The 24,610-nt window shown below is 64.9% G+C and overlaps 3 protein-coding genes across 3 annotated transcripts in view; 2 read left to right on the top strand and 1 right to left on the bottom strand.

The window, feature by feature from the left end:
* Positions 1-13,339: 13,339 nt before the first annotated feature.
* On the top strand, positions 13,340-14,014 carry EMIHUDRAFT_239857 (hypothetical protein; the record flags this gene model as incomplete). The annotated part of the gene is made up of 1 exon (XM_005775683.1): positions 13,340-14,014. The coding sequence occupies one exon, from the start codon at positions 13,340-13,342 to the stop codon at positions 14,012-14,014; it is 675 nt and encodes a 224-aa protein (XP_005775740.1).
* Positions 14,015-20,183: 6,169 nt separating this feature from the next.
* On the top strand, positions 20,184-21,478 carry EMIHUDRAFT_444197 (hypothetical protein). The gene is made up of 5 exons (XM_005775682.1): positions 20,184-20,339; positions 20,420-20,497; positions 20,826-20,930; positions 21,066-21,149; positions 21,305-21,478. Exons 1-5 carry the CDS (start codon positions 20,217-20,219, stop codon positions 21,359-21,361), a joined length of 447 nt encoding a protein of 148 aa, XP_005775739.1. The 5' UTR covers positions 20,184-20,216; the 3' UTR covers positions 21,362-21,478.
* A 2,492-nt stretch (positions 21,479-23,970) lies between these two features.
* The window catches only part of EMIHUDRAFT_239853 (cytochrome oxidase deficient), a gene marked incomplete at both ends in the record, with an annotated part of 2,996 nt that continues 2,356 nt past the window's right edge, over positions 23,971-24,610 (bottom strand). Inside the window, one exon of the mRNA XM_005775681.1 lies at positions 23,971-24,048. Within this exon, the coding sequence (XP_005775738.1) occupies positions 23,971-24,048 (78 nt within the window). The remainder of the gene's footprint in view (positions 24,049-24,610) is intronic.

The following is a 24,610-nucleotide window of genomic DNA, read 5'->3' as shown; positions in this document are numbered from 1 at the left end:
CTCGCGAGGGTTGAGCCAGCACACCACGCAACAGCGCTCCTCCTGTTGACACGCGGAGGCGTGAGGAGACGCCCTTCTCACAGCGCCGTCACGCGGCCGCGCTCCTCGTCGTCCGCTTGCGCCATAACCGACCCTGCAGCGTCGGAGGGCTGCGCCGCAATGCCACCACTCCCAACGCCAGGGGCCGTGTCGCCCTCGGCGCTGCCGTCAGTGCCCTCGTGATGTTGTGCCGCATCGAAACGAGAGTCGCCCATCCCAACTGCCCTCAGCCGCAGCAGCGCCTCCGAGAGGGGCATGCGGTCCTCCACGTACTCCTCTGTGAGCCCGAGGACCAGCTCCGACAAGGCGCTCACGACCGACGGCGGCCAACTGTCGGCCCAGCCGCCCGGTGCACCATCGCGGCCGCCAGCACTGCAGTCGGGCACGCCCGGCGGCTGCCACCGCGCAGGCTCCTCCGGAAACTTGAGCAAGCGGCGGCACTTGCCCTTCAGGCCGATAGCGGGCAAGCCGACAAGCGCCTACAGCCGGAGATGCGGCCACAGTTCAGCGGAATGCGGCCGATATGCAGCAGTACCAGCCCCGGCGGACGCCATCAGAGCAGTGACGCCGACCGCGTACCCGTCGGTGTACGTGGAATGCTGCCCACCATTGACGATGAGGGGGTCGACAAAGCCCGGCGTGCCTAGGGAGGGCAAGAAAGGAGCCGTCGAGGAGCGGCGGAAGGCTGCTCGGTGGGGCAGAGCCAGAGCACGGGTACCGCATACTCGCGCTGTCGAGAGGTGCGTCTGCGCGGCCTGCGCCTCCGTCGCCGCCTTCGGGCAACCCCCATCGAAGCACTTCGTGTTGGAGAGTCGAGATATTGAGATTGTGACCAGGAGGGAGGGACGCTGGGGATTCTCTCAAAGGTATACCCTTGGAATGGCCGGATCCAGCCTTGAAAGTACGAGATCGCGCGCGCTTCACGCGCTGCACCGCCTGTTCTCCGCGGCTGTGTGACGACGCGTGCCGTGTACCAGCAGAGTTGGGCGCGCGCGGCGCGACGGCGCCCGCGAGGGAAGGCGCGGGTGCAGCGGCCGCCGGCGGCCGTACCGCCCGCCAGCCGGCGCAGCAGCGGCCAGCGCAGCGGCCGCCGGCGCAGCAGCCAGAGCAGCCGGTGCGCGCCTTGCGAGGCGAGTACTGCCGCCCGGCAGCCTTGAGGCGGCCGGGCGGCAGTACTCGTTCGAACTTTGCGAGCCGTGCGCGCGCCGAGGCACGCGCGGCGCGCGCCCGCCCGGCTGCCAGTAGGAGGCGGCGCAATATGGCCATAGTACAGCCCTTGAGGAGGAGGAATAGGCTGGCTGGCAGTGCTGTATGCCGCCGAGGGGGCAGTTTTGGGGTGCTGTCCCCATCCCAGGGGGCTGCAGAAGGCGTCCGCAACCGGGACAACCCGCCCCCCCCGCCGAGGCCGGCGAAGCCCACTTGAGTGCAGCCATGAGGAGTCCTCTTGGTGCTCCTGGCGGCCGTTCAAAGGTCGGGCGCGCGCCGAGGGGGGGGGGGGGGGGTCTTGCTTGCTCCACACCGAGCGCCATCGGTCCGGACCGGTGCTTGCACCGAGGGTCGGCTTGCACAAGGTCTGAGCCGTGGGCGCTCGGCGCCAAGTGCAGTGTCACGCTCGCACGCGAAGGGGACACAATGGGAAATCCTCGCTATTCACTCGGTCCCCCAACGGAAGAGGCCTCGCTCCTATTGGAAGGTAAGGTAAGGTAAGGTAAATTTCTCCACACACACAAAGTGGTGGGGCAAGGGGGGGCGACCCTCGCATCTCCACACCCGGACACGGGCAGGAGCCCCACGGCATTCAAAGTGCAAGCACTGGCCCGGTGCACGTGGGTGAGCAGCCTGCCCCTCCCTCCCGACAAACAACTCCCGCACACACACAATCGCACTCTGGCCATCGAATGACTCCGAATGACTCACTGTGTGTGCTAAGACAGAATCTCCGCAGACATCCAAAACGGGCCGTGCCGCGTTTGTGGTGTCTTCTCAAGCACTAGCATCCGGGCGCCGCACTCGAGTGGGCGGGTCACATCTATGTGGGCCCAGTGCGCACTAGGCGCATATGCTAGTGCTATCCTGCCCTATGGGAGGCAGAGGGATGGGGGGAGGGGGGGGCAGAGGTAAGGTGGGGTGAGACTGGGGAGGACCTCAGAGATCCTCAATGGGGGTGGGGTCCGGCTCGAAAAGGTCAAAGTGCTCGATGCCGGTCCCGCCATCGCCGCCGACGCCGTCGCCCTCGTCCGCCTTGGAGGCGGAGGTCGTCGGGCGGGGCGCCTCGCCCGTCGCGAACCTGCCGCTGAACACGGCGTCGGCCGGCGCCGAGGCGCCGGCAGCCGTGATCAGGTCGGCGACCTTTCGGTCCCTGCAGGCCGCATCAATTTTGCCGCGCCGGGACGGCTCGTAGAGCTCGTTGGCGAGCCAGTCCCGGGCGACCTTCGTCGCCACGGAGCCCAGAGGGACCGTGGCGTACACCAGGTCGCCGAACCCGCCGCCCCCCTCGGGAGGCAGCGAGTAGGCGACCTGAATATTGGACCCTGTGGGGTTGCGCGCCGCCTGCGTCGCAGCCTCCAGGCCCTCCATCACGAACTCGACGTTCTCGCGCAGCTGCGCGTGCGGGTAGTCCGCACGCTCGGCCTCGCTCGCGGCCGCCGCCGCAGCCTTCTTCTCCGCCTTGTTCGCCTTCTGCCGGGCCTTTTTGATATTATATTGGAACACTCCAACATCAGATTTGCCTCGTGCGTCCCTTTTTGAGGCGGAAAGCTATTTTCTTTTGGGTCCTGTGCGCACCCTAACGTACCAGTGCGCGCCCGTCCCGTGCCCAGTGTCGTGCGAGGGAGTTTTGTTGTAAAATTCTTTATCGCGCGAGGCGCAGCGCGCGCCTGTGTCTTCTGCGCGAGATCCTAGACCTAGTCCCTGGCTCCCTACAGGAAGTCAGCTTAGCCGCGTTCCTTGTGTGTAGTGTGATTGATGCCTCGTAAGAGCCTCTACGGACTACGCTCTATACCACTGTAGGCCTCTAGCTAGTCGAGGTAAGAGAGCGAGGAAGGAAACAGCTCTGAAAAAATGTGAAAAACAGCGCGCAGAACGCTGACACGTTTCGTTGAGAGAATCTCGTTCAGCAATCACGCCGTAAATATATCGGAGACTCGCGGCGGTCCGCAAACTCCGGGACGCGTCCCGGACCTGGGCGACTGGCGCAACTGCTCTCGCGCGGCCGGGTCACCTCCCGCGCGGATCGCGGAAGGGATACACCTGGACGCAACCTCGCCACCCCTCGCTCCACACGACCGACCCTCTCTCGTGCGGTGCGCGCGCGCTACCCGCTCGTGCGGATGTTCGCCTTCCAAGGGCGGCGCAACGTGGCCATCGCTGTCGGCCGCTGCGCGAAATCGGTCGCGCGCGCGCGGCAGTCGTCCAAGCAGCGCCTAATCACAGCAAGGCACGCGTGGAGCGTGTGTGGCCAGCGCGCGACCGGACGGTCAGTCAAGGCAGCGCTTGCGGCTCACGCGCGCATGCAACGCTTGCTGCCGCCTCGCAGCGACCCAAGGGTCGACGCCGCCGCCGGCCGGCTGCTGCAGCAGCCACAAGTCCTGCTCGAGGCTGGTGGCGAACTCGGCCAGCAGCAAGTCGCACGCCGTGGCGAGGACCTGGCCACAACCGCACCCGTGGAGGTGCGCCGAGACGCGCCGAGACGCGCCGAGGTGCAGCCGAGATGCGGCTGAGAGAGTTGCAGCCGAGCTGCAGCCGAGGTGCGGCTGAGAGAGTTGCAGCTGAGATGCAGCCGAGGTGCAGCTGAGATGCAGCCGAGGTGCAGCCGAGATGCGGCTGAGAGAGTTGCAGCTGAGATGCAGCCGAGGTGCAGCTGAGATGCAGCCGAGGTGCAGCCGAGGTGCAGCTGAGATGCAGCCGAGGTGCAGCCGAGGTGCAGCCGAGGTGCACACCTCCCCCACCCTCCTCTCGTGGTCCGAGGACAGGCTCACCGCCTCGCCGATGTTGATGACGCACCTGCAAACCACGCGCGGCGGTGGAGGCGGTGCGGCTCAAACGCTGCCCGCCTCGACTGCCCGCCTCGACTGCTGCTGCGCGACGGCCGGGGGGGGGGGGGGGGGGAGGGAGGTGGGGGGGGGAGGCACCCCCAGAATCCAAAATGGTCCAGCTCCCCCGGGCCGACCGCCAGGGCCTGCACCCTCCTCCCGAGGGAGTCCTCCCAAAAGCCGCCGCTCAACACCCCGCTTGAGCCGAGTCCCTCTGCCGGCTGGAGGGAGCCCAACCTACCCGGGCCGAGAAGGTTCCCAAAAGGGTCCCAAAAAGGTCCAAACCCCCTCCGGCCCGCTGCAGGGGGGGGCGTGGCCTGTCCCGGCCTTGGAGCACCTGGAGGGAAGACGGAGGGGGGTCTCGCTCCCTCTCGCTCCCTCTCCGCTCCGCCTCCCTCCATTTCTCTCCATCTCTCTCCGTTTCCTCCCTCTCGCTCCCTCTCCCTCCCTCTCGCTCCCTCTCTCGGGCCGCCTCGCGCTGCCCCTCGCGCAGGGGTGGGGCGAGGGTGAGCGGCGAGCCGGGACGCCTACTCGCACGGGGGAGGGGTGAAGAGGCGCTGGCCAGGGCGAGAGGGGGGGGCGAGGGGCGAGGCGGGCCGCCCCAGCACCCGCCCCGCCGCCGCTTCGAGCAGGTCGACATCGAGAGCAGCCTGGTCGGAGGAGGGTGCGCTTCCGGGAGGGGTCGGCGGGAGGGGTCGGGAGGAGGTTCGGGGAGGCTCCGGGCGAGGAGTGCACCCAGTCCGACTCGAGGTCGGGCAGCGCCCACCTGTTCACGCTTGCACCCCTCAGGACAGCGCCCTTCACTCTTGGCTGCGAGGGCGGAGAGCGGCGCTTCTACCCCTCCGCCAAAAGCAACTCTGCGTTGCTGCGCCAGCCGCTGCTGATCGTCTCGCACTGCCCCACGCCGCCGGAAGAGGCGTCGAGGACGATGTCGCCCGTCATGGGACAGCGGACGATCCTCCCGCCCCGCGGCGCCGAGCGCGGCACCTGCTCGCTGCCTGGCACGATCCAATACTCACCCTCCAACTCAAGCGAGTGAGCCGACACGAGGTCAAACGCCCAGCCCTCGGCGGCGGAGGCGGTGGAGAGCGAGTCGGCCGTCGCGCGTGCGGCGGCCGCCAGCGGATCGCACTGCAACTCGTTCAGCTCCGCATCACCCCATCGGTGAGGGAGATCGGTCGCCATCGCTGACAGCTCCGGACGGCCGCACGACTGGATGACGAGGTCGATGAGCGCGGGAATACTGTACGCGTGCAGGCACAGGGAGGCAGGCGTGCGCATGCCGAACCTGGATATTTGCCACTGTCACCTTCAAGGGCTGGAAGGCAGCCGGCTTGCGCCGCTGCTGGCTGCGATACAGAGCCACGCCTGAGAGGCTCGGGGTCCGGCCTGGGCGGAGGTGGTGAGGGGGGTGTCTTGACCGAGGCGAAGGCGGCGGCCAGCGGAAGGGAGAGTGAGGCCGCCAGCACACGCGCCATGCTCCGTCCAGACCAACTCGCGAACGCGCGATTACTTATTACGTCGCTGCTCTTCGCCGTCGGACCGAGTTTGCCTGCGCTTATTTTTTAAATGAACTCAGGGGCACTGTGTTTCGCCTTCCCATCAATCAATCAATCAGGGGCACTGCGCTTATTTTTCGACAGACAATTGAGAGAGAGTAAGAACGATAATCGCAGAAATCAACATACCTAAAATATGAGCCCGATGCGTCGTAGAGTTCTTGCGCTTCGGCGGTTAGTGGTGCACTAACCTCCGAGAAACCCTTCGGGTCGCTCCTCATCTCGCAAACCCTGTCAGCAGAGTCCTCCTTGTACGGGAATGTACGTAAGAGCTACATACCCACAAAAAATGAGAAATCCACCCCCCTCGCCTCGTCACCCTCCCGCCGCCTCGCCGCTCCCTCGCCCGCTCGCGCCCGACTTTCTATCGTGATCCACCCGCCGCCACCCTCGCCTCGCCCTCCCGCCACCTAGCCGCTCGCCCGCTCCTATCCGTGCCACGCCTATCCGTGATCCTGCCGTTACCGCGCCGTCCTTGCTCCTCCCTACCGTGCCGCTCCTTCCTCCGTGTCGCGCCGCCCTTGCCGTTTAGCCCGCCGCCCCCCCTGCCGTCCGTTACCGCCGTGCCGCCGTACCGCCGCTCCTACAGTGCCGCGCCCGCCGTGCCGTTTGTCCCGCCGTCCGATGCCCTGCCTGCCGTCTGTTGCCGCCGCGCCGCCCTACCGCCGACCCTTACCGTGCCGCGCCGCCTTTACACACACACACCTGACCTCTTGCTCGACCGAGTTTGCGTTGAGGAGCGAACCGAGCCGCCGGTGTGTCCCGCAGCGGCCTCGCTGGGCCAGAAAGTCGGCCCGCGAGTGCTCCGCAGCAGCCTCGCTGGGCCAAAACATCGGGCCCGCGAGGTGGATGCTAGCACATGAGCCCGATCCGTCGCAGTGCTCTCTCTTGCGTTACGGTTGTAGTGATCTAATCACCCGAATGCCACGTTCGGATCGCTTCTCATCGCAAACCCTGTCAGCAGTTCACCCTCGGGTATGTTCGTAAGCACTTGGAGCACTTGTAGTGCAGTCGGTAACCTCACATCCAGGGCCGGGGAGCTGAAGTAAAGAGCTATGGTCCGACACATCTAAAGTGGAAGGGTGGGGTAGGGGAGAAGTACTCTTGAGGGAAACATCGGACCGTCAGGCCCCGGGGACTGGCCAGCCCGACTAACACAACCTTCAGGAACACCATTTTGCGGTCCTGAGCGGCCGTCTCGGAGCAGAAGCTTCCCTGCCTCCTTAGCCATGTTGCGGTGCCCTCGCGCCATCTGGTCCACGCACTGCTCGCAAGTAAAGCGTCTTCACAGGTCGGCAGATACGCCTCACCTTCAAAAAGGTGGCTGCCTACCCCAAAGCCCAGCCCGGGGCGTCGATTTCTCTTGACGATTTCACTTTAAAACGCTGGTGCAGATGGGGTTTTCTCTATAGAAGTCGGAGCCTTGCGTCGAAGGAGAGGCAGCGTGCGGCTCCGTGGACTCGGCCATCACCCGCGGGTGAGAGGGCGATAGGAAGCACTCCCGCCCTCTGAGGCGGCCGTCCGAGTCGGGGAGGCAAACACACAGCCATCCTCGCGGGTGTGGGCGGCCTTATCGGCCCGCTATACTAACCCTTAAGTCGGCCCTTCCTCGGGTCGGCTTCGGAGGCCCCGCAGCCCTAGCCGGAGCTAAGGGGCCCGGCTTTTTCGGCGCTAACCCTAGGGGAAATCGCTCCGGAATAGGGTTTCCGGCACCATCGGGCGGCGCCACACGGATGGAGGGAGTCGGGTTTGCCATCGGCGGGCCGTGAGGGCGCTGAGAACTCAAGGCTGAGTTTTCGCTCCACTTTCGATGTGTCGGAGTATGCGAGGACAGCCCGTTCTGCCCGTTCGCGGGCTAGTCAGCACTTCTAGCGCAGAGAGGGCAATGGGGCGGAGGCACGCCGCAGCGGCAGGCAAAAGGAATCGGTATGAAAACACGTTCCCGCCGGTACACACACAAAGTAAGCACAGCACGCCTTAGAGACGTGACCGTCTCGGCGGCGAAAAATCACACACCGCCGCCACGCGATAGCGCGAACACAAGGGCTACTTGGAGCACACACGATAGTCACCGTCGCTCCTCTCAGTCTACTCCGCCTCTCCTCTAGCGCAGAGCGCCTCATCTCGCCGGGGAGAAGTGCGGTGATCCGCCTACCGCCTTAGGCACTTGATCGGCGTCACGGTGAAGGCGGGCTCGGCCGCTGCCTCCCAACGCCTTCGAAGGCCGAGCCGCGCACTCTCGCGTGGGTTGTGAGCCACAGGCACGCGCGCCTACTCGGGGACGAGCCGGGGTGGTGTGTGGGGCACGTTTACGGGTCCGGAATGGTCCGTTATGCCGTGCTGCTGCCTTGGGCGACCGGCTAGGTCACGTCGAAAGTAGCGCGGTCTTCCGCTGCCTCCCGACGCCTTCTAAGGCCGAGCCGCGCGCTTTCGCGCGGGTTGTGAGCCGCAGACACGCGCGCCTACTCGGGGACGAGCCGGGGTGGTGTGTGGGGCACGTTTACGGGTCCGGAATGGTCCGTTATGCCGTGCTGCTGCCTTGGGCGACCCGCTAGGTCACGTCGAAAGTAGCGCGGTCTTCCGCTGCCTCCCGACGCCTTCTAAGGCCGAGCCGCGCGCTTTCGCGCGGGTTGTGAGCCGCAGACACGCGCGCCTACTCGGGGACGAGCCGGGGTGGTGTGTGGGGCACGTTTACGGGTCCGGAATGGTCCGTTATGCCGTGCTGCTGCCTTGGGCGACCGGCTAGGTCACGTCGAAAGTAGCGCGGTCTTCCGCTGCCTCCCGACGCCTTCTAAGGCCGAGCCGCGCGCTTTCGCGCGGGTTGTGAGCCGCAGACACGCGCGCCTACTCGGGGACGAGCCGGGGTGGTGTGTGGGGCACGTTTACGGGTCCGGAATGGTCCGTTGCCGAGTCGGCGGCGGCAGCGGCGATGAGGCCGCGGCGCAAGGGCGGAGCAGAACCGCCGCAGCGGCCTGCGGCTGCGCCGCGCGCCCGCGCGCGGAGGAGGGGCGTGTGTGAGTCAGTGCTACGCGGTGCCGCCCTTGGAGAGGCGAGAGAGGCCGGTGTGGCAGGCAGGTTTAGCTCTGTCGGCTTCGCGACGCCGCCCCGCCGCACGCGGCCCAAATCATGACGCCACTCCAGCTGCGCTGGCAGCGGGCGCTGGTCTTCTGGCAGGCAAAGGGGCGGCTAAACGGCATGGCCCGGATCGCGTGCGCCAGGCCCCGCGCGCAGAGGGCGGCTCTCTGAGCTCAGGGCGACACAGAGCGCCGGCAGTTGCTGTGAGCTCTCAAAAGTCGCTGTTCACACTGGCGACACCGGTTTCTTCTTTATATCTTCATGAACCGCTGGGGGAGGAATAATTTCGTGCCCAGACCGCCGTACTGGCACGGTAGGATCGAGATCCGCGAGCGAGAGATGGAATTGGAGCCCTGGTGCGACGGGTTAGGTGAGCTACCATCACTGTCTTAGTGCGCGCGCCCCGCATGGTCCGACACATCTAAAGTGGAAGGGTGGGGTAGGGGAGAAGTACTCTTGAGGGAAACATCGGACCGTCAGGCCCCGGGGACTGGCCAGCCCGACTAACACAACCTTCAGGAACACCATTTTGCGGTCCTGAGCGGCCGTCTCGGAGCAGAAGCTTCCCTGCCTCCTTAGCCATGTTGCGGTGCCCTCGCGCCATCTGGTCCACGCACTGCTCGCAAGTAAAGCGTCTTCACAGGTCGGCAGATACGCCTCACCTTCAAAAAGGTGGCTGCCTACCCCAAAGCCCAGCCCGGGGCGTCGATTTCTCTTGACGATTTCACTTTAAAACGCTGGTGCAGATGGGGTTTTCTCTATAGAAGTCGGAGCCTTGCGTCGAAGGAGAGGCAGCGTGCGGCTCCGTGGACTCGGCCATCACCCGCGGGTGAGAGGGCGATAGGAAGCACTCCCGCCCTCTGAGGCGGCCGTCCGAGTCGGGGAGGCAAACACACAGCCATCCTCGCGGGTGTGGGCGGCCTTATCGGCCCGCTATACTAACCCTTAAGTCGGCCCTTCCTCGGGTCGGCTTCGGAGGCCCCGCAGCCCTAGCCGGAGCTAAGGGGCCCGGCTTTTTCGGCGCTATAAGGGGCCCGGCTTTTTCGGCGCTAACCCTAGGGGAAATCGCTCCGGAATAGGGTTTCCGGCACCATCGGGCGGCGCCACACGGATGGAGGGAGTCGGGTTTGCCATCGGCGGGCCGTGAGGGCGCTGAGAACTCAAGGCTGAGTTTTCGCTCCACTTTCGATGTGTCGGAGTATGCGAGGACAGCCCGTTCTGCCCGTTCGCGGGCTAGTCAGCACTTCTAGCGCAGAGAGGGCAATGGGGCGGAGGCACGCCGCAGCGGCAGGCAAAAGGAATCGGTATGAAAACACGTTCCCGCCGGTACACACACAAAGTAAGCACAGCACGCCTTAGAGACGTGACCGTCTCGGCGGCGAAAAATCACACACCGCCGCCACGCGATAGCGCGAACACAAGGGCTACGTGGAGCACACACGATAGCCACCGTCGCTCCTCTCAGTCTACTCCGCCTCTCCTCTAGCGCAGAGCGCCTCATCTCGCCGGGGAGAAGTGCGGTGATCCGCCTACCGCCTTAGGCACTTGATCGGCGTCACGGTGAAGGCGGGCTCGGCCGCTGCCTCCTGACGCCTTCTAAGGCCGAGCCGCGCGCTTTCGCGCGGGCTGTGAGCCGCAGACACGCGCGCCTACTCGGGGACGAGCCGGGGTGGTGTGTGGGGCACGTTTACGGGTCCGGAATGGTCCGTTGTGCCGTGCTGCTGCCTTGGGCGACCGGCTAGGTCACGTCGAAAGTAGCGCGGTCTTCCGCTGCCTCCCGACGCCTTCTAAGGCCGAGCCGCGCGCTTTCGCGCGGGCTGTGAGCCGCAGACACGCGCGCCTACTCGGGGACGAGCCGGGGTGGTGTGTGGGGCACGTTTACGGGTCCGGAATGGTCCGTTGTGCCGTGCTGCTGCCTTGGGCGACCGGCTAGGTCACGTCGAAAGTAGCGCGGTCTTCCGCTGCCTCCCGACGCCTTCTAAGGCTGAGCCGCGCGGCCTCGCGCGGGTTGTGAGCCGCAGACACGCGCGCCTACTCGGGGACGAGCCGGGGTGGTGTGTGGGGCACGTTTACGGGTCCGGAATGGTCCGTTGTGCCGTGCTGCTGCCTTGGGCGACCGGCTAGGTCACGTCGAAAGTAGCGCGGTCTTCCGCTGCCTCCCGACGCCTTCTAAGGCCGAGCCGCGCGCCCTCGCGCGGGTTGTGAGCCGCAGGCACGCGCGCCTACTCGGGGACGAGCCGGGGTGGTGTGTGGGGCACGTTTACGGGTCCGGAATGGTCCGTTGCCGAGTCGGCGGCGGCAGCGGCGATGAGGCCGCGGCGCAAGGGCGGAGCAGAACCGCCGCAGCGGCCTGCGGCTGCGCCGCGCGCCCGCGCGCGGAGGAGGGGCGTGTGTGAGTCAGTGCTACGCGGTGCCGCCCTTGGAGAGGCGAGAGAGGCCGGTGTGGCAGGCAGGTTTAGCTCTGTCGGCTTCGCGACGCCGCCCCGCCGCACGCGGCCCAAATCATGACGCCACTCCAGCTGCGCTGGCAGCGGGCGCTGGTCTTCTGGCAGGCAAAGGGGCGGCTAAACGGCATGGCCCGGACCGCGTGCGCCAGGCCCCGCGCGCAGAGGGCGGCTCTCTGAGCTCAGGGCGACACAGAGCGCCGGCAGTTGCTGTGAGCTCTCAAAAGTCGCTGTTCACACTGGCGACACCGGTTTCTTCTTTATATCTTCATGAACCGCTGGGGGAGGAATAATTTCGTGCCCAGACCGCCGTACTGGCACGGTAGGATCGAGATCCGCGAGCGAGAGATGGAATTGGAGCCCTGGTGCGACGGGTTAGGTGAGCTACCATCACTGTCTTAGTGCGCGCGCCCCGCATGGTCCGACACATCTAAAGTGGAAGGGTGGGGTAGGGGAGAAGTACTCTTGAGGGAAACATCGGACCGTCAGGCCCCGGGGACTGGCCAGCCCGACTAACACAACCTTCAGGAACACCATTTTGCGGTCCTGAGCGGCCGTCTCGGAGCAGAAGCTTCCCTGCCTCCTTAGCCATGTTGCGGTGCCCTCGCGCCATCTGGTCCACGCACTGCTCGCAAGTAAAGCGTCTTCACAGGTCGGCAGATACGCCTCACCTTCAAAAAGGTGGCTGCCTACCCCAAAGCCCAGCCCGGGGCGTCGATTTCTCTTGACGATTTCACTTTAAAACGCTGGTGCAGATGGGGTTTTCTCTATAGAAGTCGGAGCCTTGCGTCGAAGGAGAGGCAGCGTGCGGCTCCGTGGACTCGGCCATCACCCGCGGGTGAGAGGGCGATAGGAAGCACTCCCGCCCTCTGAGGCGGCCGTCCGAGTCGGGGAGGCAAACACACAGCCATCCTCGCGGGTGTGGGCGGCCTTATCGGCCCGCTATACTAACCCTTAAGTCGGCCCTTCCTCGGGTCGGCTTCGGAGGCCCCGCAGCCCTAGCCGGAGCTAAGGGGCCCGGCTTTTTCGGCGCTATAAGGGGCCCGGCTTTTTCGGCGCTAACCCTAGGGGAAATCGCTCCGGAATAGGGTTTCCGGCACCATCGGGCGGCGCCACACGGATGGAGGGAGTCGGGTTTGCCATCGGCGGGCCGTGAGGGCGCTGAGAACTCAAGGCTGAGTTTTCGCTCCACTTTCGATGTGTCGGAGTATACATACTGAGAGAGATAGAGAGAGTAAAAGTTCCGCCGCATATGGCGCTGCCTTGGCTGCTCGCAGCCTTGGCGGCCGCGGTCGACCCGAATGGACCCACATTCGCACCGCCTCACCGCCCGTCCCGTCCAGCTTCGCAGTGCCTTGCTGATGAGCCAAGTCGCGCTCCTCATCTCGCTTGCCTTCAACCAGTGCAGCGTTTGTCCGACAAATACCAGACAAATGCGACTCGACCAGTTTTGCCATCTGCCAGTGGCGCAGCCGCTCAAGAGCCCGACGGCAGTCGACTGGCCTCCAGTTCGAAACCCGACACGCGCGCTGGCTCGCCAGAGCCCTCGCCTGAGCCATCGCCTGAGCCATCGCCTGAGCCATCGCCTGAGCCATCGCCTGAGCCATCGCCCAGAGCCTCAGAGCTCCCACCTCTCCTTTTGGACCAGCCGCCTTGTGCTGCGCAGCAACCTTGTGACCGCGCAGCCAACACCACCACCGCCGCCAACTGGACTACCATCATCTCGTGGACGCCCCTCAACCAGGACACAGGGGGTCATGTGCCTGCGGGTGAGGACGCCGATGATCCCAAAGGATGCGAGGTCGTCCCTCGTGGCGGCCCTAACCTGTCGTCCTGCCAACACGCCCTCGATCTGTTCCGTCCCGAGACCTACATACTGAAATCTGAGCCGGGCGCAGTGGCATCGCTCCTCATCGCAAACCCTGTCAGCAGTACTTCGCGCCTTGCTTGCGGTATCTGAGCGTGGAAGAGGAGCTTGTGAGCGCATCGCCACGACGCTGCTGAGGAGCTTGTTAGCGCATCGCCACGACGCTGCTGAGGAGCTTGTTAGCCGTACCGCCTGATGACCTAACTCGGCACGGCGAGTATGGGGGAGAGAGGGCCACTGGTCGCAAACCTGCGGGCAGCGCTTCGCAGACCTGGCCTGGCCGGCTCACGCCTTCTACTCTTGGGCGATTCGCAAGAGCGCAATATGCTACACCTCGTGTGCGAGCACATGCAGGGGCGCTACTCGGCCCAGCAAGGATCGTACACAGACAGGACGCGGTTCGGTGGTGCGCGACGCTGGGGCCAGCCTCACGTCTGCCACGTCAGCCCTGCAAACATATCGATCCTCCAATTCTTCCACTTTGGCGTCGTGCCCAACGCAACGCCAGCCATACTCAAACATCACGCCTGCCGCGATGAGGTCACAGCACTGCCCGATCGGCTTCATTACCTCCCTGGAGGGCTGCTGAGTGGGATCGGAGCTCCCACGCATGTTGTCGCCCACTCTGGATTGTGGGACCTACTGAAGCTGTGCAACGAAAGCCACGACAGAGCACTACGCATGCTGGGGCCTGGTCAGAGATACGAACACTGGTTGCGCACCAAGCTACTCGAGCCGCTGCGTGCGCTCTTCCCGAACAGCCGTCTCTCGTGGCGAACGCTGCTGCGCGTGCGAGGCGACGCGAACAACCAGTCGTACGTCAATCGTGGCTGCGCGCTACCGCCGTACGAGCAAGCACGCGTCACGCTGGCTGGGGCCGCGGGCGAGAGCGCTGCACGCGCGGTGAACGTGCCCGTGCTCAACCTGGCGCGCGCGTTTGATGACATGATCAACGAGCGTGGCGAGCAGGCGGGGGGCTGCCAACACACCTCGCGCTAGGTGCGAATTTACCTCGTGTTGTTCTCCTCGCAGGCGTGGGCCGTGGACGGCTACCACCTCACGCCTGATATGTACCTGCATTGGGCAACACAAACTCTTAGTTGGATGGCGATGACTCCTACACATGATACGTAGACGGGGGGGCACACGGCATGGGGAGAAACTCCCGGGAGCGGGTGACGGCTGACGTCTGTGGTTTGAGTTTTTCTAAAGCCGTACTGACGTACACAAAAATAAACAAAAAGCAGACCGCACAGAAAGCCCCGTGTATGGTGTGTATCGTGTCTGTATAGTCTGAGACAAGCCGAGGTGGTTGTGACAAAAAGGAGCCTGGAAAGAGCGGACTGGCAGCGGGTGCGCTAACATCCGAGATGTTTAGAGCTCTAGGTAAGGTTTAAGTCCGCGTTGGCCTCTTTGTAGGGAAGAATTTTTGATGTCCGTCACAAGCCGTTTTGCTCCCCCAGCAGGCACACACTCTCTCTCGAGGTTCTCGAGGTGGATATCCTTTGGCCGCGTTGGGTAGCGAGGATTGGTGTAACCCGAGCCACGGAGGCGTGTTTTCTGGCGGCCGACCGTCAGTGCACGGAGTTGCCACTTCTCCGACTGCCCCGGCTAGTTCCCACACACTAGGACAGATAGGAGGAGAGAGGGGAAGTATCTGGCGACGCGCACAAGCTGCGTGAGTGAGTGAGTGAGTATATTCTTGACACACACACACGCTGCGTGAGACACACACACACACACACACTCGCTGCGTGAGCTTTTTTTGTGCGTCTGAGGACGGCGTCTGAAGACGACGGGTCGGCCTCTGTATGAATGCCCGACACCGAGCTCGCCTCCTATGGCGGGTCCACCGGTGTGACCAACGCTGGCGACGCCTCGCTCGCCGACCCCGCCGTCAACTCCGTCGGTCTCACGTGCGGCGGCGGCGGCGCCCCTGTGTGGTGCGCGGAGCCGCCGCCGCCGCTCACCGAGCTCTGTGTTTCCGAGGATCCGATCGAGGCCTCGGGCTCCGCGAGCAACGAGACGAGCCCGGCGTCTCTGCTCTTTCTCCACCCGTGTGCAGTCGTGCTGGCGCTGCTCCTCCCGGCGTGCCCTGAGCTTGGGCAGGTCAAGACGAAGCGGGTGAAGGGCCGCAGCCACGAAGCGATCTCCGTACCCTTGCTCGCCATCAAAAGTGCTCTCCGAGTTGGCATTGTGATCCTCTTCTTCCTGCAGGGCGCGCGCGGCATACCAGCGGCTCCGCTCCAGGTCACTGTGGGTGGCGGCCCTCTTCCTCCCATGCACGCCGGCGGCGAGTGGCGGGCGAACGACGGATTGGCGAACGCTTCTCGAGTCCCAACCAAGGAGTCTGTCAAGACATTCGCCGACTGCTCGGCCGGCATCACCCCAAACGGGGCCCGCCAGGTCTGCTGCAGCGCTGCGTGCGGGCTGTGCGGCGCACGCGATTGCTCGAGTCGGCCCGGCGGGCCGCGCCAGTGCTGCATGCGCGCTATTGTGCGTGCGGGTCGGGTGTGCGAATCACGGGCGGATGTGGCCTGCATCCTGCGGGGCAGCAGCAACTACATCGGAGGCGACGGCAAGGACCCCAAACTTGCGGCGTCCACCCCTCTTACGGCTTCTCGCCCGCCCTGCTCCCCCCCTGCTCGAGCGCCGTTTGGGGTGATGCCGACGTGCGCCGTTGAACTTGTGGAGCAGACGAGCCGGGCCCCGTGCACACTTGGCCGGAGCTTTGGTTGCCTCGACAACAGTAGCATATGGGTCAAAAACTGTCGTGGCAGCTTCAAATGCTCGCCAGATGGCGAGGTATTTGATTGCGGATACCCACCTGGCCAACGTCGATACCGCTGCCACTGTGATTCCGAGCGCGTGTCTGCTCAGCAAAGCCGGGGCACCTTTGCGCACCCCGTATTCGTGTATGCTGCCCGCGTCTTTGCACCGCCGATGCCCAAAGGATGGGGATACACTGGGCACCAGCTGCAAGATATTGCTTCGAGCTTGGTCCTGGCTGAGCTGTTCAACTGGACTGCGGCCCGACCAACCGGCATGCAGCTCGACCTGCCCTTCGACGCGGAAGGTCAGCTGCATGCGCTGCCAGCACAGTGCATCTCGGCAGCCTACACGCAAGGTACTGGCTGCTACGCCAACCATGAGACAACAGTGCTTAGTAAGAGCGCATGGGATGGCTACAGCAGCTTTGACCTGCTACACCGTCATGTGAGGCGGCAACTATACGATCGCCCTGGACGTTGCGTGTGCGTCACTTGGGGGTTCCGCGTTCATCTTCACCAGCTTTACGCCTTTGAGCAGTCGGGCTACGCTCCGGCCGGGGCGTACAATCGCACCGCCACGAAGCTGCGGCAGCTCGTTCCCATCCAGCTGCCGTTGTGCGCACCACCGTGCACGCATGACCTCGCGGTACATATCCGGCGGGGCGATGTGGCAAGGTTTCTCCGTGGCCACTTCAACAGCACGCTCGCCCGCATCCGCCTGGCAATCGCGCACACGCAGGCGCAGAGCATCGTGTTCCTCACCGAGAAGCGCAACAGCGAGGATGTGTTTGCTCACGCGTGCACGGGGGTGCAGCCTTTGCGTGGACGGTGCGACGTCGTCTCGAGCACACTGCATCATGACGTCTCCCTTGGCGTTGCGGCCAGAACTTTTCTGGTCGACTCAACCTCGAGTGTGAGCTGGCTCATCTACCATCTGCGCGATGCCGCTGCGCCCAGCTTGCAACTTCGAAACGTCATGCACTTCTTTGCGTGCACTGGGGTGCCCAAGCCCGCAAACCTGCAGGCTCTTCCTCACTCGCCCTGTCCGGCCCAAACGGTGCTCTGGGGCCGGCCCGAGAAGCCTGTGGGGCACCACCCGCAGGGGGCGGCGCCAGCCAATGCCGACGTGTGGCGCGCCTTGTACGACTCGTCGACGCGCACCTCACAGAGAATAGCCGAGTGGACGCGGCGCGGTGAGGCGCAGCCGCCCTTGAGCGATGTCGACGTACAGGACCTGCTCGCACCTTACACGTCGGACTTGTGCACGGGCAACGGCTACAAGTCCTACCGCGCCGAGCTCTCCAAGAGCAGCCTCGGCTTTCCCCAACTGCAGCGCCATCACTTGAGCGCACCGCGCAACTCGCGTCTTCTCTTTTACGGCCACTCGTTCATGCGGCAACTGTTCTGGGCGATCGCGCCGGCGTGGTCGTTCGACAAATCGTCGTTCCAGGTGAAGATCGATGCCGACAAGATGCGCAGATATTCGGTCGATATCCGACGCACGCCCAAAGGGAAGGGCTTGAAGTCGCAGCACTTTAGCGAGTATTACGACCGCGAGCGCAATGTGACTACGGTGATGGTGAGCAACAACAACCTGCTGCAAAGCACGGGCGCCATCAAGAGCAACGCGCTGGAAGACTTCATGAGGAGATATGCCTTCGACGTCGTTTTCTACATGGATCCTCACGCCGAGTGCGTGTACGACTACCTGCGCGTCAAGGAGATCCTGCGCTGGAGCAACTACACGCAGTACGCTTGCATCAACCTCGAAAAGTTCGAGGAGCGGCGCCAGCACGCCTCGGCGTCTTTTGGGCAATACAAGTACTTGCCGACGAAGGAGCGCGACAAGCAGCTGCGTCAAATTACACGCAAGCACGCACGCAAGGCCTGGATTGAGGTGTGGCCTTGGGGCAAAACAAAGGGCGTGCCGCGAGGCTGCGCGAGCGGCACCACAGTGCAGCCGACCAAATTGCCCGACGGGCCGTCCTGGGAGGGCGTCGTCGTCGCGGGAGCGTTTGCGAAGAAGGCATGCAGCAATAATGACAAAGCATGCGGCAGCAAACTCGCTGCCCATCAGTGTCAACCGTCGTGGCTGCAGTTTGCCACACGCGCCATGGTTCTCGCCGCCAACTTGAGCGTTTACTACGCTGATGAGTCGAGCGGTGCTCGCGGCAAGGAGGAGCTTCATCATGCTGCACCGCCGCCGAGCGGCTGCGTGGGCAACATGCACGAGTTTGACGCTACCGGAGCACTGAGTGCGAGTCCTCGGTGAATGTTGTCGGCATATACCGGCGGCGTCGGCGTCGTCATCCCGAGCGTCAGCTCCAGCGGGCGTCATGCCGGTGTCGATCGGCGGCCGGGGCATCGGCGGCACGCGTGGGGCCGGCGCCGGCAGTTGGACCAGGCGCGGAGGTGATCGATCCAGGCCGTGGCCTTGCCGTTCGTCGCCTTGGCCCCGCGTGCCACAACTCATACCGTGGCACGACCAACCGGAGGGGTTGCGTGATCGGGACGTGGATGTTTGGTGCCATGCGTGACCTATACTAGTGTCCCCAGCTATGGGCGTGTCCATGTTGGAGCCAGGTGTGTGTGGTGTGGACGCGAGAATAGCTCCGCCGTTCATGGAGGCAACCGATGCGAGTCGACTGGTGTGTGTCGTCGTGGTTTCGTATCAAGAATACTCACTCACTCACACGAGCGGTCCTTCGTTGCAGTCGCACACACGCACACGCCGCGCCGCACCGCGCGCCCGCCCACTGCCCCGCCCTAGGCGGGAAAGAGATGAGGAGATGGGACAGCGAAGGAGGAGCCCAACACGTATGGGAGGGTTCAGTTGTGCGTCACGCTGTCCGATTTTTTTTCACATGTACATGAAGCACTAGAACATACCCGGAGGGATCTGTCTAAATGTAGCACTAGAACCCGAGGGATCTGTCTAGCGTCCACCCATACGGCGTTGGTGTCCAGTTCGAGCCTGACTGTTCTTCACCTTTCTACCTAACCTAACCGAGGGTGAACTTTTTTGAGCTGACTTCGTTGTTAATAGAAACAAGCGAAGGCACACACAACAACACAAAATGACGCCAAACACACGATTGCACGCACCGCACCGCACCCCGCACCCCTCGCCCGCCGCCCCCCCGGCGCCCGCCCCGCCATTTTTTTTGGCCGACCGTCAGTGCACGGAGTTGCCCCTTCTCCCTGCCCCGGGCCCCCGCCCGGCTGGTTGGTTCCAGGGTTCGTCGGGAGTTTCCCCTTCGTTCGTTCGCCGCCCGAGCGAGACCTGCGACCTCGCCTCAAAGGTCTTCCGCGACCCTCACATCCAGGTCTCACTCCTCTCAATCTCTTAGTACTTAGAAAGACTAGAGATTTCGATGACTGTATGCACACGCACGGCGCGCAATGCGCGCGCGTGCCGTGGGTGAGCAAACCTGCATCCCACTCCCTCCCTCCCAGACACAACCCCGTCAGCCCGTGCAGTGCTGAGTGACCAGGAGCCGGACAACCCTGTGCGCGGACTCTGTTCGCCGCACACATGTAACGGGCTCGGGGACATGGGCGTCCCACTCCACAGCCCGACGCGTCCCCTCGGCGCTCGCGCGCTCGCGCTCAGAGCGCGTCCAGGTCGAGCGTGAGCGCATCCATGTGCGTCTCGCCGTCAAAAAGGTCGCGCAGTAGCTGCGCTCCACGTGGACGAGGCTAGCGGGCTCTACATTCATGGAGAGCTCTACAGCGTGTTTTTTATTGCCGAGAGCCAGTCAGTAGGTAGGTAGGTAGAAAGGTGAAGAACAGCCAGGCTCGGACTGGACACCAACGCGGTATGGGTGGACGCTAGACAGATGATGACGACACGCACGAGCGACACACAGACACAAACAGGCTCACAAGACACACAGCCAGCTGGCTGCCACACACCCTGTCCCTGAGTCGGCGTACACATAACTCAGGGCCACATCCTCCCTGTCGCCCCCCCCAGCACTCCACGGTGCCAAGGGCACAAACAAGGGCACAACTCAAACAACAGACAACAGGAAGTGACGTGCTAGGCTAGAGCAGACCGCTCCGCCTCTAGCAATCTCGCCGGCCGGCGAGGCACGGACGAGACCGTATGTGGGGTCTAGTGAGGTGTCTATGGACGCTCTCCTCATGGGCTAGCTGCCTGCGTCAGTGTACAGTGATGATGACTAGAAGAAAGAAACAACGCTCCCGGGAGGGAAAAAAGCACACCGCCAGCAGACCAGGCGCCTAGGCGCCCGCTTCCTCCCGCGCTCGGCGCTGTTCTCAGCGGGCGGGAGGGGGGCTCGCTGGGGCACTGGGCCGGGCTGCCGCGCGCCACCTCCTACGCGCTGCCCGCGCGCGCGCTTGCCCACGGCCCTCCCCCAGCCAGCGCGCCGACGCTCCCTCCTGACGCGGCAGAAACTGCATCAACTATGGCTGCCACCAAGCGCATCAACAAGGAGCTGCAGGACCTGACCAAGGACCCGCCCTCCACCTGCAGCGCGGGCCCCGTGGGCGACGACCTCTTTCACTGGCAGTCCACCATTATGGGCCCGGTGCGGTCTTCCCGCCGCGACGCTGGGCCCCGCGCAGCACTCGGCCTGACCGCCTGGCCTCGGCCCCCCGCGGAGCGCAGAAGGAGTCACCGTATGAGGGCGGCATCTTTTTCTTGAACATCAACTTCCCCTCCGACTACCCCTTCAAGCCGCCAAAGGTCCACGCCGCACCGCCGCAAGGAGCACGCACTCGCACAACAGACGCGTGGGGATGGGGGCTTGGTGTGGCCGGGGCGCGGCGTTCGGCGCGCCGCGCGCGTGCGCGGAGCTCGCTCGCCTCGCGCCGCCCGCTCTCCCTCCGCGCCGCCCTCTTCCACTCTTCGCCCCCGCTCTTCCCTCCTGTTCCCCGGGGACAGTGTCCTGGACACGTCCGGTGGGGAAGTGTGTGGTCCATTGCCGCAACCCCGGCCGCGCGCCGCGCGCCGCGCCGCGCCGCGCGCCCGCCTCCTCCGCGCGCCTCATCCCCCCCGCCCACCTCACCGTCAGGTGACCTTCACGACGAAGATTTACCACTGCAACGTCAACAGCAACGGTAGCATCTGCCTCGACATCTTGCAGAGCCAGTGGTCGCCCGCGCTCACGGTCTCCAAGGCGCCTCCTGCCGCCCTCGCCCTCTCCCCGCCCACGCCGCGCCCTCCGCCCCACCACTGCTTCCCCGTCCCTCCCACACTCCCTTTTCTCCAGCCGCGGCCCCGCCTCTAACCCCCCACGACCGACGGCCTGCAGGTGCTGCTTTCGGTCTGTTCGCTGCTGACCGATCCCAACCCGGACGACCCGCTCGTGCCCGAGATTGCGCGGCTCTACAAGCAGGTCCGCCTTTCCCGCCCGAGCCACAGCCGTCACCGTCCGCGCTGCCGTCGCTTGCGCCCTCCAGCCTCCGCAGACCGCGCTGCCGCTCGCCCCGCCCCCGCACGCGCACGGCCGCGCGCCACGCCCCTGACCACCTCGCTCCCACCCCGCCGCAGGATCGGGGCAAGCACGACGAGACGGCCAAGGAGTGGACGCGAAAGTACGCCATGTAGGCCAGCTACTTCTTGGATGCGTTGTCTGTTGTGCGGTTTTTGGACAGTATACGTGTACCTCTATCCTCTTTTGCGTTTGGCTCTCGCCATAACGCATAAGAAAAAACGACTTTACGCAACGACCAACGTACGGGGACACCACATTTGCTATGACATTTCTCTGAGACCCACAACGCACAACCGACACCGTACAGGCCGACACAACCACACAAGTGTCAGGAGTTACTTGAAGAGGGAAGTGTGTCGTGTGAGGTCAGAGGTGTGTCGTGTGAGGCGAGGTTGTGTGATCAAGCTTCAAGGCGTTCAAGGCGAGGTCCGAGGTGCTCGCCGAGGTGTGCCGTTGCGGCGTGCGCGTGCTCTCTGCATCTTGCGCGCGGCTGTGCGGCGGAGATGCGGGTGCTGACTGCTGTGTGGACTGTGGTGGTGGCGCCGCCCAGGCCCTTGGCCACGAGTCCAGGTGTGCTATATACCTTACCTACGCACAGTCACGGACGGGGACACGCACGCGCCCAACGCACACGCACGGCGGCGGCGGGCGGGGCGGGACCCCTCGCCGAGAGGGGGCGGGGCGCCCCGCGGCCGCGCAAGTCTCGCAATTCGCAAAGCGGCTACCTCAGCCCGCGGCGGGTTGTTCTACGCCCGGCCCCGCGGCCTGGCGCGCGTGCGCCTCCCCGGTGCCCTGATCCGCCGGCTGGACCGCGCGGCTGGACTGCCTCTGCCTCGGCGCGGGCGGCGCGAGGCAGGCGCTTCCACGCGCGGCGAGCAGGTCGGCGAGCTCCGAGACGAGGCGCGCAAAGACGACGAGCCCGGCGAGGGAGAGGAGGAAGAACATGGCGAGCCCGCCGCCGCCGTCGCCGTACGAGAACGTGTAGTGGCCAAACCCGATGGTGCTGAACGTGACAAACGCATAGTAGAAGCCTACAGCCGTTGAGCCATACGCGGGCTACGATTCCAAAGAGTTCAGATGAGTACGGCCCGAGTTCGTGTGCTCCGAGTGCGAGTCGGGGTACGCAGATCTGTATCCAGCTTCTAGGATCAGACGCCGGTGAAGAAGTCCCAGCCCTGCGTCGCGGCAAAGATGCCTCCGCTGAGCAGCCAGTAGGCGAGCGCGAGGCCGACGTAGAGGAGGGCGCGCCGCCCAGGGCCGGGCTTGTCGACGCGAAGCAAGCGGACGAGCAGCGCGATGCTCGCCTGAGGGGCGAGGAGAGGTGAGTATGGCTTCTCCGCACGCTTGCGTGTGGGGCTAGTGGGCCCGCCCCTCGCCTTGTCCAGCCCGTCTGCGAGAACCGTCAGGCAGGCTCCCGAGACGGCGAGGCCAACGAGGCCAAAGACCACCACGAGCACCTCTCCAGCCAGGGTGTACGGCACAAACGTCCCGTAGCCGATCGTCGTCATGATGGTCAGCACAAAGAAGAGCGAGCCACCAAACGACCAGTTCAGCGCGTCAGGGTTGGGCGCGGACTGCTTCGAGTTCGCGTACTCGTCCAGCTGCGAGACAAGCGCGTCGAGGGCGGCGCGGGCAGTCGTGTCGTTGACTAGCGCCGCCTCGACCAGCTCGCGTCGCTGCTGCAGCTGCTCCTGGAAGGCCACCGCCCTCGCCCGCTCCTCGCCGCCCTCGATGGCATAGAAGATTACGGCGCCGAGATGCGCTGTCGCAGTGTAGAGAAGGGCCGCGGCAACGCAGCGCCGCCAGGTGGGGCGCAGCAAGTGCCCTAGAGCGCGTCGCAGCTGCATCTACACCTGCACCGTGCTCAAAGTGAAGTTGAGCTTCGCGGCAAGGTGGTCCGGCGGAGAACAAAGAATCTAAGAAAACGCGGGCGCACGAGGAAGAACTCAGAGGAGAGGGGAGCCTCCTCCGGAGTGAGGATGAGGACCCCGCGCGAAGGGGCCCTGAGCGGTGACGGCGTGTGAGAGTGCGTGTCGTGTTCATGTCTGGTGTTCATTATAGCTCCGCCGAGACCCGAGTAGAGGGGGCGGTCTACTGCTAGGGCCTAGGGGAAACCCGGAGCGCGGAGCTAACCTTTGGAGACCCGTGTTTACTTTAAGGCCCTTTCCCTGCGAACGCGTACCCCCGGGGCTAGGGCTCTCTAGCGGCCGTAACCCCGCGACACCGATCATTCCGGCTCGCTGGGTGCGCTTCGGCTTTAGCTCCGCCCCGGCCCTGCATGTGAGGTTGATAACTGCACTCCAAGTGCTCCAAGAAGTGCTCCTCAAGTGTGGAGGTTGATGACCGCTCTCCAAGTGCGCAAGTCTCAGCATACGTAAGGCACGCACACGAACCGCTGCTCTATACCTCTAGCGAAGCGCGTCGGGTTGTGCTTGGGGGTGCCCTTTCTCTCTTCGCCTCTCTCTCTAGATTCCTCTTGGTCTTGAGGTCACGCGCCGAGTCCCACTATATACGCTCCGGCCACACCGCCCCCGCCCTCTCTCCCGCGCTGTGGAGTTCTGGGTTGGGGGGCGCGCCTACCCCGGCTCGACCACCCCCGGCCGCCCCCGCTGCGGGGTCTGCATTCATCGCAGAGGACGCACGCGCGCGCTGCGTCGAGCGCGCCCATCCCGTGGGACGCTCGGCGGAGGAGGCGGCGGTGGCCGCGAGGAGCAGCGCCCCCTCACGCCCGCGCCTTGCCCGGCGCGGGCGGCAGCGCGATTTCGACAGGCTTGGCCGGGATCGGAGGCAGCTTCGGAGCCTCGGTGCGGCCCTTTGGCACCTGCGGCGGCGGGGGCGGGTGCGGGTGCGGCGGGTGCGGCGGGTGCGGCGGTGGCGGTGGTGGCGGTGGTGGCTGTGGCGGCTTTCGCCTCGACGCAAGTGCCGTGTAGGAAGTGTGCGACAAGTGTCTCGGAATGGCCGTGGAGTTGTCCCGGACGTGTCTGCACCTCGGCCGGCTCGAGCACATCTCGCACATCTCGAGCACATCTCGGCTGTCTCTCAGCTGTGTCACGGCGGTCTCTCGCGCCTCGACCGGACCAAGCATCGCCTCGGCAACCCACTGAGGCAGCGTGGCGCGCAAGTACCTCTCCCGCTCCCACTCGGTGATCAAGGTTGTCATCTTCGACTCCGCCTGCGCCCGCGGGAGGGAGGCGTGAGGGGGCGCGCGGCCGCAGCTGCGGGTGGCTTGGCGCTCCCTCGTCCGCCTCCGCCGCGGAGAGCGACTTTCCAAAGTACTCGATGAAGTGGCCTGCGCAGGAGGGCGAGGGGCGTGGTCAGCGGCGTGTCAGCGGCGTGGACGCGTCGTGGACGTGTCGTGGAAT

The sequence above is a fragment of the Emiliania huxleyi genome (assembly GCF_000372725.1).
Source record: "Emiliania huxleyi CCMP1516 unplaced genomic scaffold EMIHUscaffold_297, whole genome shotgun sequence".
Taxonomy (NCBI): domain Eukaryota; phylum Haptophyta; order Isochrysidales; family Noelaerhabdaceae; genus Emiliania; species Emiliania huxleyi.
The sequence above is the reverse complement of the archived record's forward strand: the minus strand, read 5'-3'. Positions and strand labels throughout refer to the sequence as shown.